The sequence below is a fragment of the Lepisosteus oculatus genome, chromosome 15 (genome assembly GCF_040954835.1).
Source record: "Lepisosteus oculatus isolate fLepOcu1 chromosome 15, fLepOcu1.hap2, whole genome shotgun sequence".
NCBI classification, from domain to species: domain Eukaryota; kingdom Metazoa; phylum Chordata; class Actinopteri; order Semionotiformes; family Lepisosteidae; genus Lepisosteus; species Lepisosteus oculatus.
The window spans coordinates 21,779,262-21,798,273 of NC_090710.1; the positions used below are offsets into that span (position 1 = coordinate 21,779,262).

The window sequence follows — 19,012 nt, forward strand, 5'->3', positions numbered from 1 at the left end:
GCTGTTCAAACTGTAATGTCCGGCGAAGACGAATCGTTTTCAACTGCTAACGGTGCTGCTCAGACTCCGTACTCGGGGACTCCCGCTGTTTTTCCTCGAGGCTGGAAAGGGAAAGCACAGTACGGTGCATTTTTTTTGTGACAAGGCAGTTTATTCATTGATGCCAGCTATAATAAACCCCCGCAGCTGCGTAATATGTCAGCGTGTCTGTCGCTCGGCTAAATTCGGTTCTCTCAGCTTCGCGGCCTAGTGGGGTTTCGAAACCCGTTTCCAAAGGTAAAGGACTTCAGGCTCTGCGGCTCCTCACATACGATCAACAGCCGCGACCATCGTGGAAGCGTTTCGAGGTATAGTGTTACAGTTCTGTGAAAACTGAACAGGTTCAACTCAACGGCTTTTCTTCTTTCATACATACGTAGAGAGGGACGGAGAGAAAGAAGCTGAGGTATCTTTTTAGCCTTGTGTGTTTATATGAAAGGAACTCGAGAGCGGGATTCTTATGGTTGCGCACAACATGTTTGCTTAATGCGAGAACCGATCTTCTAAAGCCTACCCATGAATATTCATGGTGATCAAGATCACCCAGTTCTAAAAACTTCTTATTTGTTCAGATTATTAAAGGACTTACCAAGAGCTCTTTCAAAGTTCAGCCACACTCCGAAGATAAGTATGGTTGTGAATTTTTTAAGCACGTTTCAAAATGGGAAAAAAACACTAGCATACACAGTAGGAAACATATTCTCTTATGGTTTTATTGCCATTTATTTTAAAGGAACTTTTCTGTAAAATATAAATACAAATGAAGGGGTATTTTTTTAATTACAAAGTTTAAACACGTCTCCAAAAACGATAAACACACCAGTCAGAAACAGTTAACTGCAGTCATCACCCTGTTATGTACAAGTTCAAGCATGTTTCCTGCCAAACAGCTTATAACATTTTAGTATTTTTTAAACTTCTTTAATATTTTACAAAAAAACATGAAAAAATATTTTAGATTTTTCATCTTTAAATAAGAGATAAAAGTAAAAACTGAGTTTGAACACAGGTACAAAAAGAACTGCTCCTGAAGGCTGAGCTTTATGAGGAAACAAATGCAGGAGGGCGTCTGGTTGCTATGGATACGAACTCCATATTTAAGAAAACTTTCTTTCAAACAATATTCGTTCACCTGACCAAGGCAGGTAAGTCTGTAAACAAATAATGAAGTGCACTGTTTAAGATAAAATAAAATATAAAAGCGTCTCCCACTGTAGTCACATGGAAGCTCACATGACCTTTGAAAAGTGAGCACCATTCTTTAAAATCAGTGCCTATTTCTCTCTTTTTACATTGGGTTCATATTTAAAAGACCAGTTGTGGAAAATGCTGACTTCTTTGAGGGACAACAGAAAAAGAAATAGGCAGTATATAAAATAATAAAAACACACAAAAGGAAATATTTATATATATTTATATATTTATAAAAATAAAATAAAAATAAAAAGGTAATAGTTAAATTAAAAAGTCCTTCTGAAGGGAACTGGAATTATCTCCCGACAGTCCGGGCAATGGGATTTTCCCATGTTCCCTGCTGAGTCCAGTCTGCGCTTTACTCCAGTATGTACACTATGTACAGGCACGACGGGCGCTCTCCTGTGGGGAGTCCAGTGTGAGGGTCCGAGAGGTCACGACCTCCCATGCGAGGACAGGGGGTCCCAGCGGGTGTCCAGGCACTCCAGGGAGGAGCCCAGCAGCGCCACCAGCTCCGCCGTGAACTCCACCAGGTCCAGCAGCTCCTTGCTGTCGGGCACGAAGCCCTCCAGCTCCTCGGGGCAGGAGAAGAGCTGGCTGAGGGAGGCCTGCTTGTAGAACTCGGCCTCGGCGATGGTGGCCACCTCGATGTGGGAGAAGGCGGCGCGGAAGGCGCGCGCGGTCATCTTCAGCCGCTTCAGTACGTCCGAGAGCAGGAGCCAGTTCCGAGGGCTGCAGAGAGAGAGAGCACCGGCCATTAGATCACGCCACTGATCGACGTCTTTCAAGAGCACCTTCACAGCGGGTGTAAAGGCCCAACGCGGAAAAAGCAGCAGTGTGATTCAACCGCATCTCCGTCCCGCGGCCAGCTGATAACCGCCAACACCAGGACAGAGCCAAGCCGCTCGCTGAGCCCTGCCTGAGCGATTTCAGCGTTGAGCAAGAGAGCCGGACCCGATCGGGGGGGAAACAACTGAGCGCCTCCTTCCTCCAAAAAATGACAACGGCGCACATCACCCATCCGACGCGTTGGCAGGCTCGCCGCGAGTGCGACGCATGAGCCCTGCCGGTGCGACGCGAGGAGAAACGAGCAAGAATCAGGCAATCGCCCCTCCAGCGATGGAGAGCTATTAATACTCGGCAGTGGCAGCCTGCTCAGGGTGGAGTAGGCACTGGAGAGCACATGCCTGCTAAAGAGTGTGGGTGGGAAAAAGACAATGGGAGTTCTTTAAGTGGATTAAACATGCGTTTGGGGTTTTTTTTTTTTCGGATGATGAGAGGTGATTGATGCAGAGCGCTGAGGCTGGGTTCGCTGGGTGAGTGAGTAAGACAGTGTAGGAGGCAATTAGCTCTGTCTGGTTTTGTTTAGCTTACACGCAGAGCGCACGTCTTTCGCTGGCTGCGCTAAAGCCTAGCGGCACCCCGTCCTGCCTTTCAGAGCTGCTCTTATTTAGGAGGATCGAGCTGACAGGGAGAGAAGTGTTCCAGCAGTTGAGCCCCTGCGACATAAATTATTTCCACCCAGACAACCTCCGTGACAACTCCCAGCACGCTGCCAACTAATGACCTATAGCCCCAGGTGAGACGTATTACTTTATCAATACTCCAGTAATAATGATCCTGGGTTTGGCCATTTAATTAAAAGCTCTGCATAAGGGTGGATCCAAAACCAAGACTGGGAGTCTGGTGACTAGTAATTACTAGTCGTGTAAGAGAACATTTAACTCAGGTAGAATGTTCCAGTGTTATTTTAGATTCAGTTTATCACAAAGCATGGAGTTTTTAGTCCATTCGCCAGCAGAATATTACAATTCCCAAGTGTTTTTTTAAAGCTAGGGCTGTGATTAGTCTGTAAAAGCAGGCATGAGGTGGCTGAAAAGACAGTTTGGCAACACTCAACAGATCTGTCGAACAGCAAAAGGGTTGAGGCCTCTTTAATTTATTCCCATATACTTAAAGGACAGGTAACTTGTTTAAAAACAACATTCAAATTGGCTTGCAAATACTATAGCCAATACCCAGTCCTATAAGTAGGCGACCGTGTTCTGGAACTCTGTATTCAGGAAGAATGGCACGGCAGCGCTGTCAGGCTGACACGTTAAACAAGTCGGGAGGAGGGTACTGAGCAGCTGGCCGGAGACATGGCACAGGATCGCCCCTTACCCCTGGGAGACGGAGACTTGAATGTTGTAGCAGGGCAGGAGAGGGCGGTCGGAAAACTCGAACTCGAAGACGTCTCTCTGCTCCTCCTCGGTCTCGCCGGGCCCGGGCGGGTTGGCCAGGATGTCGAAGGCGGCCGCGTCCTCTGCTGGCTCTGGAGAAACAAGAGCGCGGACAACTCACAACCGGATTCCTGTCTGTTCGCGCCACTCTTTCACCGTTTAAGTTTCCTAGGCCGTACTCCCCACGGCTCGTGAGGGGCTCTCCGTCAGCTGGATGAGCCGCAGATCCGGGAGGCGTATTCCTCATGGGATTCGCTGCTGTCCCTTTTACATAAACAGTGCAGTGGCCCATGAGCCGAATGCACTTGCACCATGTTTAATTGCCAGGTGTTCCCCTCAAGTTAGTTGCTACACTCCGTAAATGAGAGTTTCCTGAATAATTCAAATGCAGACGGTTCCTGGCAGGGCTTGCTATGCACTTCAGAGATCAGTGAAAAAAAACCCTTTCTGGCACAAATGAGTTATGTGCTGCATCATTGTCTATTTATTGGTTTAAATTTCCCACAAGATATTTACGCCTTCATTTGGAGGGATTAAACATATCAAGATTTATAGCTGGGGAAAAAAAAAGCACAGTATTGCAGCGTCCAGAGACGCTCAAGTTCACAAGAGTTAAAAAAAAAAAGGCTCTGGGAGGGGATGTGTTCGTTCCCGAGCCCGGAAAGCTCGTTTTTTTCCTCGTTTCTGCTCGCAGAGGATAAAGATATTTCTCAGGTTAATGTGGACTGCATTTCCCTCCTGGGAGGGGACTTTTCCACTTGGTAATGCGTGAGACAGACAGCCCCGTGCCAGCCCAGGAGCTGCGTCATGTGAGAGCTGTAATTGTGCCTCCGGAGCTGGAGAATGAGGCAGGAGATCGACTGCGCAGCGGGAGGCAGGCAGCACGGGCGGGCCGCGCCATTCACGAGAGCTCCTCGAGCTTAAGCAGTGCTCAAGGAACATGTTTGAGAGAGCACGAGCAAAAAAAAAAACCCCCAAATACCGCAGCTTTTGGATTACACTGTTGGGGAGATAAATCCATTTAAGAAATCGAATGCATACTGTTATAGAAATTGTCCAGAAAGATGAGGATTGTACCTTTATTCCAAAGAATTAAGGGGGGAAAAAAATCATATAATGCAATTAAAATGCTGGGACTAAGATTTGGTTTGGGGCTTTCTCTTGAACTTTTCCAAAATGGTGTCCTACGGTAACACAATAAACTTTTGTCATCAAGGCAAAAAAATGATGTGTTTCAATGGACGTTACAAGCTGAAAAACACAACTGGTCTGCTCTTATTTGTTAACGTATGTATTAAAGTGGAATTTAAAGCACAGGGTGACAGAGAGGGGCAGAGGAATAGAAAAGGAAGGGTACAGTAGCACAGATGTATGCGGTCTTTGGATTAATGTAAGCTGAATGCAAGTAAATCAGAGGTCTTGTGTGTTAAAGCCCCCTACAGTCCCGGCCAGAGAAGTCTAGTATCCGTGAAAAGGCTCCATTAGAGTCTGCCCACAGGGGAGTTCCATGCTGTTTCTGGCTTTCCGGTGGATAGTAGCTCCGCACGGCCAGCGCTATCCTGCGGCAGTGTTTACGGAACAGCGCGGGTAGACTCACCGCAGACGGAGCTGCCGTAGAAATCCCAGTACAGGCCGGGGTCGTCTTCGCCGCGCCCCTGGAGGTCAGCGAAGTAATCTGTGGAGACGGCAGGAAAGAGCAGCGTTTCAGTGACCGAGCCAGGCCGCCTGCCCGCCCTCCCCCCCCTTCAAATCTCCGCACGGCTCTGCAGAGGTCAGAGCCAGACGCACCAGACCGCGCAGCGCGAGCGAGGACAGGGCTTAACGCTTTGACAGCTGCTCCCCGGCAGCCCCGCGTCTGCCTGCTAACCCTGCCTCCAGTACCCTGGAAGAACGGGGAATCTGCCCACACTCGCTTTTTTCGTCGCGTTTTGGTTTTTTTCCCCACGATGCCCTGTTAATGCAGATACGGTGAATTCACCTCCATTAACAGCAGACAGGGAACTGTCGGACATTTTCTGGGGCCCCGCATTCCTATTTTGCGTTTGGGACCCCCTCCTAACGTTTTACCACACCCGTTTTATTTTCCGACTCCATCCACCGAACGCGCAACCGCCGCGGTCAAATCGGCGTCTCCGGGACAGCGATGACAAAGTGACTTGGCGGGACCCCGAGCGCTGAAGGAGTTGACAGATTTTCATGGTCGTTTTCCTCAGCAGTGTCATTACTGCCAGACTGCAGGCTCTGCCCGCGACACACATGCCTCATTACTGTTGTATCCCACCTCTAAGCTGAACAGCACGGATTAAACGAGCGGAGGGAAAGAGGTGTATGAGGTGACCGGGGGAGGAGGAGGAGGGGGGGTTGAGTTGAGCCCAGGAGCAGCATGAAAGAGTCGCCATGGGGATAAGGAGTGGTGGGGGGGATTCATGCAATAGAAACCTGCAGGCCTACTGCTTTCCCATGGGGATTATCAAGCACCATCACGACTATCAAGGCCGCAATATCATTTGAAACACTTCCGAGAAAACCTTCACCGCTGCTAATAAGAAAAATCCAAGCGTGCGCGCCAGACACAATGGCATCAGAAGTGCCAAGCGCCTGCAGGAGCAAATCGCAGCACCATTATAAATAAGTAATCAAAAGTACAGAGTTAAATTGGTCAGGACTGTGTGGTCCAGACCCTCAAAGGCACTGTCAAGCGTTCTCTAAAACACCGACCAGGACACCAGCGGAAACAACATCAGATAAAACCGAACAGAGGAGGCTCTTCTTTACATAAAGGGGGGTGGGAGTGTGGAACAGGTAACCCATGCTGTTAAAGCCAAACCTCAGACTGAGCCATGAGCTTGTTTGCAACGCTGGTGTGGTCGTTCAGATGTAGTTTGTGGTTTTGAGTTATTGAGAACAATGGGAGCTCTCAGGGGTATGGGTGCACATAGGCTGCACCCGAGGCTGAACTGCGCCGAGAAAGAGGATGAAGGTGCACTTTAATTAGGGATAATAATAGGGGAATGGGTGAAGAGCACTTAAAGCACAGATCTGTACCCACATTTCCATTCGAATGTACAGCAGGTTGTGGCAGACATGACAGCAAAAGGGCTTGAAAGGAGTTCACAGAGGGTGCCGAGAATCATAAGCGCTTCATCAAAAAGCCTCCACCTCAATCATGTCAGTGGCACAGAAAGCAGGACGGGAAAAAGCTAAAACCATCAACTTTAAAGGCAAAGGAATTCATTCCCACCGGCCCCCGCTTTCCCTACCACCATGGTGACACTGCGTGTTTACGGCTCATGAAATGGGCTGGGGACTTTTCTTCCACAGCCCGCAAAGATGCTGGATGTATAAATGTGTCAGGGAAGATATCCGCTATTTGAACTTGAAACCTGGCTATACCTATCCATAATCTGAATCGCCAAAGCCCACCCCCTCAGAAACCATACCGCAACACTAGCAGACAAACAATATCACTCGTCCTTAAAAGGGTGAAAAAGGGAGAGAGTGGAGGGGAAGAGAGAGTAGCTTGATTGTGTATCTTGTTGTTCCCTGTAGCTACGGCAACCAGAGCGCAGGAAGCTAGCATTTTAAATGCTAAGTAGGAAATAATGATTAAAGAACGAATGGAATGAGAGTCCTAATTGTAGGCACGGGCTCTCGTGCTGCCTGGTGTTAGCGTTTTGTTTGTCTCCTCTGACTGATTTCGCTGCCTCCGCCCGCTCGAGCGGCCCAATGTAGGTCAGGCAAGCAGAGCGGCGATCTCTTCTGCGTGCTCACCGCCGCTGAGGAGACTGGAGGGCCGAGGCCGCACCTCGGCAGCCCTCTTCACACTCGCCAAGCAGGCCGGCCTTTCCCGAGGCCCCCGGAGAGCACTGGACCGCACAGGAGCCGCCAGCTCTCCGGCACCCACGGGCACAGGCACAGCCCCGCTACGGGGCGCCCCCAGAGGTTTCCCCTCCCACAACCTGCAGAGCTACAGACGGACGAAGGCTGAGCCCCCGAAAGACGGAGGGAGGGGTTTTCAGTTTGTCATCTGGAGACGTTTGCTGAGAAGCACTTTCCTGTTGCCATGGATGACTCACTCCTCATTAGACGACAACGGAAGAAGGGGACATGGGAGCTATTATCAAGGGCTGAAGACCGGGACCTTCTGGAATCCAAAGGCTAAACGGACAACCTCTGTCCTTAAATGACAGCGACCCAAGACTGATGGTTCACGTGTCCAATTCGGCAAATACATTTAGAGGAAAAAACGATACATGGTGTTGTTTTTCCTCCTAAGCCCATCTTAACAACAAAAATATGTTGATGTCTGACTCTCTAAAAACAACCGGTCTCTTAGTGCTCCCAGTGCTCTATGACGCTGTGCTCTCCGCTGTTGTCTGAGTAATGCCTCAGACAGGAGACCAAAGCAAAAACAAAATACCACAGCCTTACGAAACTCTCCTTCCATCACAAAGCAGCACGGGTTTCCCTCCCAACATGCAGGAATTCAGAAAGGCTTGCAGGTAAGGTTCACAGTAGGCAAATATTTCCAGTCCTGACTGAAAGGGCCAAATTAAACACTTCTATCCCACTAGGCAGGGTTAGAAAGGGAAACTGCAACAGCAAAATCCTATCCACATTTTGTTCTGGATTTACATGGGTAGAGAAACAATTTGTGTTTCTCGCCAACAAGTAGAGTACAAGGTGCTTTACACTTTAATGTATATAAGGAAAGATATTCAACCACTGCATTTAATCCCTCTTGTTTTAAAATACACCGGATTATATTGGAGAATTTTCTACGCAATACATTAATTACGCAAACACCTTGGGGAGAAAAACACCTCTGACCACAGTTATCCTAAAACTTAAGGCTGGGGACTCATTTATGATTAAAAGGCATGCACACTTGTATAGTCACGTATGATGCCTCTTTTTTTTTACCAGGGAAGAAAAAATTCAAAATTTGAAAACACTCCAGTGAGGCTCTGGCACAATGTAGCCACTGTTCCAGTTATGAAAGGGATAAATTTAGAAAACGTGTTCGTGAAAACAAACGGGGAAAAAAAAAGAAGGAATTTCCCCTCGGCAGTCGTCACTGCTCAGAGACGCTTGGTGGTTGGAATACGTTTGCTCGGATTAGAAGGTCGCCGATGAACCCAACCAGGTGGGGCGAGCCGAGCCAGGAATCGGGAACAGGTCCTGGAGCACGAATCGCGCAGGCAGGCTGCGCTCCTGTCTGTCTGGGAGGTAATTGGGTCCCTACTTGTTAGGCGAGAAAGAGACAGGTGCTACTGGCAGCATCAGTCCACCGGAGCTCAGCTTGTGAAATTAAACCGCGTGTCTAAGCCACCGAGTGGCACAGGAACACGTTTCTGCCGCAGGGTGAGACTGATTAATATAGCTCTGGGCTGATAGAAAGAGAGGGGAGGGGGGAGGTGGAGGGCACAGCGAACTGAAACCTGAACGAAGGAACAGAACACACACAAAAGGCCCGGGACTCCTCAACATTTGCTTCCTCTGATGTTCTCTCTCTTCTTCCAGTCTTTTATTCGTACACTACTCGATACGGCCAGGTCTTCATTGTCCTGTAACTGTTTCTCGTGCCACAATGACTAGAATCCCTCTGGGGCCCGGAAGAGAGCCCCTGTGCTCAGACCAACGACGATGGTGCTCACTAAACACAGCATGACAACCCCTGAAGTCATTCCTTCAACCGCCTGCAAACCCTTGTTTTGATTCCAAGGAGCAAGGCCTTCAATCCCACTACCATACAGGACCTTTCACTTACTACTTAAAACACAACCACCACAGAGCGCTTTTCACTTTAAAAAGCGGCCTGCCTGTTTGGAAACTAACAAAAACACAGCAAAATCAAACACCCAGACACAAACACATCCTGCTCCCTCAGGGTACAGGAGTTCAGTTGCCCAATACCATGAGAACTTTTTTTCTGAAATAAATACACACCAGCGCTGCTAAGCAACCCAAAACACTGGCAAACGCAAGCGAGAGGCCGGGCAATTTTTCAAGAGGTAACGGCGCTTTCCGAGGGCTGCTGCCGCCCCCGGTCCATTCCGCGCGGCGACAGACCGAGTCGGATCCCAACACGGAGCCGCAGAGCCCGAGCAGCAGGTCTTACCTGAGAGGAAGGCCTCCATGAGCTCGCTGTGGGTCATTTTGAGCACGCTGCGGCCGGAGTACGTCGCCAGCGTCGGATCGGCCCCATAGGAGAGCAGCAGCCGCACGGTGTCCAGATGATCGTTCTCCACCGCGTCATGGAGCGGCCTAGAGAGACGCAGACACTGGGGGTTACGCAGGGTTCACGGCATCCTGTTCGGAATCTGGGGGTCCCCGGGAGCATCGGCCACGGTTTTCATTGGGGGCGCCTCCAAAGCAAATCAGCGCGTTCCCCTGACAGGTCAGCCCCGCGGCGCACGGAGATACATCAGCTTGTCAAGGAACACAGCTGTGCAGCAGATTGCCAGGAAGATCCGCCTGGTCAGACACTAAAGACCGCACGCAGCTGGGGCGCAGGCTGCCAGTCGGCACGCGGAAAGACTCCCGCGCCTGAATTCTCGGATTCCGTCAGGAACGACGGCGGAATCCGAAAACCCCCCCCCCAAAAAAAACCCTGCAATTCACAGGATCGGACCCCAGGAGGGCTCAGGGGAGCGGTTTCTGCCGAATCGCATTTTTGCCTGTTTGGAATCAAAGCAGCAGCCAGTCACGCAGTCCCATCCCAGTGTCCGATAGGGGATTCGCTGTGCGCCAGACAAACGCAACAAATGGCTTTCATTACTGGATGCTGGAGGAGATTTTGGCTGCTTGCTGAGGCACCACCCCCGGAATGATTTGTGTTCAGACTTTTCCATTTAATTTTGTCGTGAAGGCAAGCCAGCTTCTGAAAATCAGACCTACCGTCCATAACTGGCTGGCGAAACAGAATTTCAAAGTGTAGGCACACATCTGCTATCACCTGTTCAAAAATCCGAAAATCTAAATCAACTAAAAAAAACCCCACAAAAGATCAAAATGTGAAATCTTCATCTCTAGAAAATCCCTTAAAATGCGGAATGAAGCCTGCAAGCTGCTTTGAATAACGGCAGAAAGCCCGGAGAAGAGTGACAAGATGATTAGGGGTACAGGCTCTCTGCCGATTTCTTTTTGATTTCTGCAAATGAACTGGAAGTTTCAAGGGTTATTATTTATTAATCACTGGAAAAAAAAATGACTAAAGTTTTTTTTTTCCAGCAGTTTTCACGTTAATGATCTTTAATACATTTCAGTGATGACAACAGCTTCAGCCAAACCCCCCCTCCACCACCACCACCACCACCACCAAGCTGCAGGCAACTCTCTAATTAGCTTACATTTAAATAACAGACCTCCGATTTCAAAGCCGTGTATTGACGTTCACCCATAATTTGCAAACATGCAATTACAGGAGCTTCAGTAATACTGAAAGGGACAGACCTTGGTAACACAACGGGTTAGTGACAGGAAGGCGTGATTAGACGCAGTGCCTTTTAGGACGCGCGGAGGCTGGGGGACGGCTCCCTCCCAGCTGGCGCCCTGCGGGTTTGTGTGGGAGAGAAGTGGCAGCGTACCTCGTGCCGTCCTGGGCGCTGCAGTTGACGTCGGCGCCGTGCTCCAGGAGGTGCTGGACGATGCTGAACCAGCCCCGGGCGCAGGCCTCGTGCAGCGCGCAGTACCCGGCGTTGTCACGGTGATTCACGTCGCACACCTTGTTTTCCAGGCAGTACAGCACCACTTCCTGCAGAGAAGGGAAACAGGGGCCGAAAAGGACGTTAACAGCTGTGCGCCGGAACGGGAACCAAGTCTTCTGAGGCATTAGAAAAGGACGCAGGATGACCGCCTTTGTCAACCTGATCAGTGCGCGAGGGCCCGGCGCACTTTCAGACTTGCCCAGTGCCACTGCGCTCGGCTTTCACCGCTCCAAAACAATCTTGGCAATTAAGCGACTTGGGGACTGAATTCTCAGCTGGCTGTTAAAGGAGGACTGCAGCATTCCTTTATTACATTAAAATGCTCACACAACACGCATCAGCGCTGCCATCAGTCACAAGGCTATCACAAGAACAAGCATTCAACTCTTTGACATCCCTGTTAACGCCAAGACTGACCGTCTCCCGGTGGTTTAAGAGAGAAAATAGTTTGTATTCTAAAAACAGGGGAGAAAAAGAGGGAGGCCTAATGAACAATCATGTTAATGGCTTGTACTAAACCCACGCCCCTCCAAAATCAAGATGAGATTTATTGGGGGGTTTTGGGTAGAGGACAATGCAGACGGACAGAACGCCTTGATAATTGGTTTAATGTGCGGGATCAGAAGGTCATCCCCACTCTGCCTTTTAAGTTGACAGAAACAGAAATGAGCAATGTAGCTACATTTAATATCCCAGGATTCAGGCAGAAAACATCTCATTTGAACTTGCGCAATCTTTTTCGAATTTCTATTTCTATGCAAATTTGGCAGTCTCGGTCAGAGCTTTCGTAATTTTCTCCTCTTCTTCGCAAATTGGGAAACTGGGAACACCTCAATCCAATCTGTCAACAATGGTCAAATTAATATTTTGGACATCTGGAATATAAATCTACTCCCTGCAAAACACTAGGTTTCAATCAGCTCGGCCTCAGACGGCGTCCCTGCGACACGAACTGGAGAATCGATTTCTCTTTATCGCGGTGGTTTCTCCGCAGAAAAAAGGCCATAAAACATAAGCAAGATGGGTGGCTGAACTTAAAATAGTCATGTGCATTTGCCCAAAAGGATAGGATCGCTGTGTAGTTCTCCCAAGTACAGTAATTTTTGTGAAAACAAAATCTATACTTGGTCTGTTCTCAGAGGAGTGCCTCTGGGTTGATGCAAGCACACAGCAATGGAAGTTACGCATTTTATGACATTCTAGACATTGATAATCACATTTGATAACAGAGGTAATAGATCATTAGGGAGTTGGAGCGTTTCGGAGTTAAATCCTAGCGGAATTAAAATTAAAGCGCTGATTAAAAAGTGGTAAACACATCTAATGGAAGTGGACGCGTTTTTCAGAACCCAGATTACACAATTAATGGCTGATGCGTCTAACTGGGATAGCAAGTCTTGACAGGTAGAGGCTGTGGCGGGGGGGTTGGGGGGGGGGTGCTGAGGAAGGAGATGAAAATCATCAGAAGCAGAAGTCATTTAGTTGATTCATGGTTGATTTCTGTGCAGATGAGAAGCAGCATGTCCTGGGAGCTTTAAAAGCTTCGCTTGAAACAAAATAATGCAATTTTTTTTAGCCAAAAGAAATGCCACTTAATGGCCTGCGAAACATTCGGGAAAAGAGGTACTTGAGACGCGACAACAATTCTTTGATTTGAAGCTTGTAAACCTACACAAAAAAAAAAAGGAGCCTCCTTTCAACTCTGCAGCTGGTTAATTTGCCATGACTCGAGTTTGTCACCACTGACTCCTTCATTAGCAGAATAATCCACTGTTACACAAGAAGTCACTTTGCTTTTCACTGGGGTATAAAACCATTTCCCCTGGAAGATTTTTTTCCCCTGAAGCTCTTACAACTCCCCCACAGTACCTCCAGAACTGTTAAGACTGTAAATCCTGTCCGTTATCAAACGCCTGGTAATCGCGCCGCGGACACGGACACTCATTCATCCAAACGTTGAGAGAAACGCCACTTGCCGGAAGAACTCAGGAGGGGCCCCCGTTCGAACTCGAAAGGAGCGAACCCAAAACGCACGCCGGCCCTCTCCGCTCTGGGCGGCTGGACGAACTTCGAGGACGGGCAGCGGAACACTCTGCTCCTCCGGCACGTATTCAAATAAGTGAAGCCCACACCCATTCACATCTACACTGCTTCACCGCGTGCTGCTTCTGGATTCTGCCGGCATGGGGATTGGTATCTAGGATACAGCATGAAGCAGCAACATCACCGGGGCCTGCGCTAACCAGGCTAACGCGGATGGCAGCAGACACTAATGAGCCCTCTGTCCGAGGCATGAAAATACCCCCGGGTCACATGACTGCGAGGCTGGCCTGCCCAGTAGCCACTTACTGCTTCCTGGCAGGCAGAGGGGGAGGGGGAGGGGGAGGTTAGAGACGTCGGGAGAGATGGATCTGCCCAACACGCTCGTAGAGCATTTTTAATTAATCCTTTCTGTAAATAAGAAACGAAATCACGGCGGGGGCCTCGTTCCCACTGTTGTGTACTGGCAGAATCCTATCCTTCTCCGGAAAGCACCGGACAACCGCTCACGAGCGCTGTCCACTTGGAAGGGATTTCGACCGGTCCGAGTTTTCCGCTAGCCCCGGGAATAATGCTTTGGAACACGCCAGGATTTTAACCAGCCAGGGCTTAGCATGGCATTAAGCCGAAAATTAAAGCTGTTTAATAGCTTGAGGAGGGCACAGGCGCTTATTGATAGCTGTATATCTCTGGCCGTTGCTGGTGTCTCCACGGTGGAAGCAGACATCTCCGCCTCCCTTTTAATCTCCCTCTCTGGAGTACTTGTCTGTGCCGTACACAATCAATGAATCAAAATGAGTCCAGCAGTCAGATATTTAACCCTCTGAGGAAAGCCACTCCCCCCCGCAATGTTTCTAAAGTCAACCTCATAAGGAAAATGTATTTTATCGCACCATAGCCACCCCAGATAGGTTTTTCTTTTTTAAAGTCCACAGCACGGAGTCAAGATGCCAAATCTTTGCTGAAACGCCGAGAAAGATAAGTGTGCGCACAGCAGGTCGTACACAGTCCCGATGTTTCTTCCTGGTATTTGTGTCTGTCCGGGGTACACAAATTCGCATGTGAAAATCCCACAATGCAGACAAAAAGAGGACTCCAAATGAATAGCCGTTAGGGGTAATTCAGGCTTTTGTGCTGAGCTTTATGAGCTGCACTTAAGCTTGCCTGAGATGTACGGTATCTAATTAAGCTCAGGTGGGGCTAATTAAGCTCCCTGTAAAGGCTGAAGCAGCTCTTCTTTCCCGCGAGGGCGACGTTCACCCGTTGCGCTGCGCTGCCTTGTGTGCCCTTGCCCACCGAGAGCGGAGCCGGGGACCGCGGGCCTGGCGCCGTCACCGTGCTGAAGCCCGCCGGCAGGGTTGAGCCTCCAAAGAGAAGACCCGCTGCCCCCCTCCCAAGTGACGTGCCAGGTTCCAGGCCGCCCCGCGGCTGCGCCAATTAAAAACGCAATTTGTTGTTTTTTTAAATAATAATCATAAAAAAAAAACAACACTCGAGGTCTACGCATCTTCCTCCCCGTGCCTTCGTTGAGATGCAAATCCGAGGCGATCTGGATTCCCCCCGACTGGGGTTGCGAGGGGGGCGCTGAGGAGAGGCAGCGGATCGGGACGCGGATCTGTTAATTGAAACAGAGCTCCTCGCGCTCGCCTTCAGTCAGCCAGCCAGCGAGTCGGAGCGGTGAGACCGAGAGGTTTGCGCTGCTTGGGAAGTGTATCATTACACTACAGCAGGCATTTCCACTGACAGCTCTCCGAGACAGGACTAGACTTGAGGGGATGGAGGAGGAGGAGGAGGAGGGGGGGGGGGGGGAGTGGGAAAAGAGGAGGGGGGGGGTGTTTCTGGCTAAGAGGCTGTGCAGTTCCCAAGGAGCACAGCCGAAGCCGGCTGTACCTGGGGGCTCTTCACTCGGCTCCCAGCTCCCAGACGAGATGCGAAGGAATTCTGCGCGCTGCCTCGACAGCAGTTCGCACCGCTGTGCAGTCCTGGGCTGGAGAGACGAGAGGCTCTCTCTCTCTCGCTCGCTCGCTTTGGCAGCTCTTCGCTTCTGGGTTATTAACAGGGCTGCCAGTAACCACAGCAGGTAACTCCGAGACCAGAAGCAAACCATGAAGACTTAATTTGCGACTCCCCTCATTAACATTTTAAACACAGCGACGGCGGGCTTTAAACCACGGCGAGCGCAGACTTTCATGTGCGGCGACAAGCGTCGCGGAAACTAAATTAACATGAAGAACGCAGAGGGTCTGAGGGACGAGGAGTGATGGGGACATTGCGAGAGAGTGTGTGTGCGTGGGGGAAGAGGGGCTGTTAAGTGTTCGTGAAACACTCTGTAGCGGCTGACAAATCCCAACTTATTCCATCCAGAAGTAAACCAGACGCCACCACCGGTATCGGCGCGGCCTCTTGCTTCTGACTGGATTGACTGCTCGAGTTGAGGTGACGGACCAGCACCCTCTCCCATGGCCATGCCAGCCTGAACCAGGCCGGCGGGAACACGAGGGGAGGAGAGTTTCTCCCTCCTGACATCGTGCGACGTCCCCTCTTCTCTGCACGGCTGCTGTGGCATCGAGACACTCCCAGCCGCGCAATACCGCGCAGAGCCCTTCCCATTCACAAAAACAAAAGCTGAAATGATGAACGCCGCAATTCGGCAAAAAGAACACCGCTTCTCAAATTTTTCTTCTTACCAATGCGGCTGAATGTTTTATGATACCTGCCATCGCCGTTTGTGCAGGTTCAACTGTTTCCCTGAAGCAGAAAATTGCAATTTGCTTTAAGACAAAGGCGAGAAGCGAGCGGCCTATTTTTATACAGCCTGTGTATATATAGACGGAAAACAATCAAACCTAAAAAAAGCCCCCCTCCCACCACCACCACCACTACCACACACCAAAAAAAACAAACTCTTCCAGCTGCCGTTGCGTTAACAAAGAGTGATTCACAAGCAGCAGTGCTCTCTAGACAGGTGCTGACCAAACCACAGCGTGGAGAGAAACCAAGCCCCAGAGCTCCTGTGGCTGAAGCTTGCGAATTCCGACCAGGGACACGTCTGGAATCTTCCAAAAGACCTGCGCTCACCCGGATGTGGGCGGCCGGATGGTTTCGGCCACTCTTAAGTTCTTGTGCCTCACTTTTGTGTTCCACAAGAGCCACGCTTCTTCTTAAAAAAAAAAACCCCATGAGTGATGTAAAATGATATTTTCTGAAGAGGATTTCAGATTGCTCCAGACAGCTCGCTTATGGAGCCTAAAAATAAACTCCAACGCGCTGGAGTTCTATTTTGCAAGCCCAAGTTGGGTTTTTTTTCCCCTCTTTGTGCGTTCATATCTCGCTGTGCTTCACATGAAGCCTCAGGGAGCTGTTGGGGGCTTATCACACACAGGCAGTTAGGAAGGCACTTCCTGTCTGAATCCAACTGAAATAAAGGGAGACTACAAAAACAAGGTACTGACCACTAACAAAACTTCCCCTTCAATCGCGCCATACCGCGGGGCTTCGGCGGCTGGCCACCAGAACATTAAACAACAGGAAGAGATAATGAAAAGGAAAGGCTTTACAGACTGGATGACCTCATGACTGAAATGATAAAAAAAAAGAGGGCTCTGACCCTCTCCTTCTTTGAAAGTGCTGTACGGTACACATCACCGACTCAAGTGGAGAATTTAAAGGGAGAGATGGCACGGCCACTCCTAAACACGGTAAACAGGACCTGGCCCAGTCTCGCGCCAGTCTCTCATTGACGTCAGACCTGCACAGCTAAGCAGCCGAGAAACACGGGTTGAGCCGGCCCCCCGTCCTCTTGTCTCGGGGGGGGAGTAAGTTCAAAGGTTCACGCGCAAACACAAAAAGGCCGTGCCTCTGATAGACACGCGGAATAAAGAAAAACTGCGCCTGCCACTACAGCGCTCGCAGCGTAACGCCCTCAAAGCGAGGGGGCAGAGACAACCGGGCAGGAGAACAAGCGGCCTGTATCTTGCCGTGACGGGTCCGCGGCCGCGAGATGCGTCTCCTCCAGCAGGAATAAAACGGGCTGTGTGTGTGTGCGGCGCGCGCTCTCCCTGGCTCCCTGCGCGGCCCGTACGGTGATCTCTGACTGACACGGCCTTCTCCAGGAGTGTGGCACCAATTAAGGCCGCCTGACGCAAGGGCCATTTCACAAAGCAGGGTCCTGGTACAGGCAGGCAGCTAATGGCCTAAAACAGCACCTATTTAGCACCTTCCCCACAAAGCACCATCACCGAGAAGATTAATTAAGCCCTGGATGCCAGAGAGCACTTGTCGGATAACTGATTGAGCTTTAATGGCAAAGAGCAATTTCGACTGAAAGCAGAATTTCCGAGGGGGGGGGGACTGTGTTACCTCCACCCCCACTCAACACATCACCATCACGACGCTCAAGTCGGATCTCGGCAGAAGGGAGCGGAACAGGCGAGACAAAGGCCGCGCCACGGAGAAGGAGAAGGGAAACGCGGAGACGAGAGGAGGGGGGGGGAGAAAAAGGAATAAAAAAAAAACCTTGAGAGGCTCTCTTTTCGGAGGTTAATTTAGAGAAGTCTTTTTTTGTCACAGGAGGCAGAGTGACTTAATGAACTAAGGCAGCGGCAGAGGGAAGGAGGGGAAAGAGGAGGGAGGGGGTGTTAATTTTCTCAGTGATAGAGCACTGTGTGTGTGTGTGCGCGCACGTGTGTGTGTGTGTACGCGGGGGGAGGTGGAAGAAGTAAACCTCCGAGAGAGAGAGAGACGGGAGGGGAGCCGGGTGGCGTGCGTGCGTGTGTGTGTGCGTGTGTGTGTGCTGTGAGGCAGCGCAGACGGCGGTGCGATGCAGAGGCCGGGCGGCCCTGCCCAGGCTGTCCCGGTAAACAGAGCCTCATCGGAGCGGCCCGGCTCTCTGACGCGCAGCAGCTGCTCTGCTCCACACTCGCACCGCGGCAGCTGGCTCCGACCGGGAGAGAGGGGCGGGGGTAGGAGCGGAGGGGAGGAGGAGGACGAGGGGGGGAAGGGGCAGGCGGCTTTGAAAAGCCCTTTGAAACACTACATTAATTTTAGTTTTCATCCGTGATGTTTTCAGTCATAATTTCCCAGCTCCTGTTAAATACAGGTTGCTGTTTATTGTCGTTAACGTCATTTCAAGACGCCCCCCCTCTCCCCCCTCGGGGGGGGTGGGGTGGGGGGAGAGCGGGTCTGATCCGGGGCCAGTCACCTTGGCCGACTGCGAGTCTCCCAGCCTGCACCTGTACCGGCCACCTCCGATCACCAGGCCGGCGAACGCACACCTCGCACAGGGGCTGGAGACGAGGGGGGGCACATTTTTTCACTCCCGTTTGAACTTGAACGCGGCGGTTCGGTCTTGTCCGGACTACTTTACACGCGCGCACACACAGTCGCTGGAGAGGTAAATTCCTGTTTAGGGGGGGAACACTGTTCTGAGGAGCTGGGTGCCGAGAGGATCACGCCGGGGTTTAGGATGCCGCCCTCGGGTGAGAAACCCCCGCGGCACTCGGATGGCAGAACCCGCCGTTCCTCCAGGAACCCACCTGGTTCCTGGAGGCACAGTACGTCCCCGTCGGGGATAAGGTACTGAAAAGGAAGGTGGGGGGGAGGGAAAACCCTGCGTAGAAACCAATAAACGCGCCGGACTAGGTTCAGACAGAAGGAGCAAACTACCATTAAGATAAATTTAGACTTTTGCCCTTTACTTTAGCCTCTCGAGCTCTTTTATTTATGGAGCATGAACCTTCTGCGAGCGTCTGCCTGCAACGGTAATTGTTCATTTCCTGTGTTGCACGTTGGGCTTTTCGCAAACCCCTG

General features: G+C 50.5%; 1 protein-coding gene across 5 annotated transcripts in view; it reads right to left on the reverse strand.

Annotated features, from left to right (window-relative positions):
• Positions 1-732: 732 nt before the first annotated feature.
• bcor (BCL6 corepressor) overlaps positions 733-19,012 on the reverse strand; it is a 61,360-nt gene continuing 43,080 nt past the window's right edge. For all 5 annotated transcript variants that reach the window (XM_015364243.2, XM_015364244.2, XM_069179202.1 and 2 more), the window contains 5 exons: positions 11,045-11,211; positions 9,577-9,722; positions 5,053-5,130; positions 3,397-3,547; positions 733-1,965 (listed from right to left, as the gene is read on the reverse strand). In XM_015364243.2, the coding sequence (XP_015219729.2) occupies positions 1,668-1,965; positions 3,397-3,547; positions 5,053-5,130; positions 9,577-9,722; positions 11,045-11,211 (840 nt within the window). In that variant the 3' untranslated portion in view covers positions 733-1,667. The remainder of the gene's footprint in view (positions 1,966-3,396; positions 3,548-5,052; positions 5,131-9,576; positions 9,723-11,044; positions 11,212-19,012) is intronic.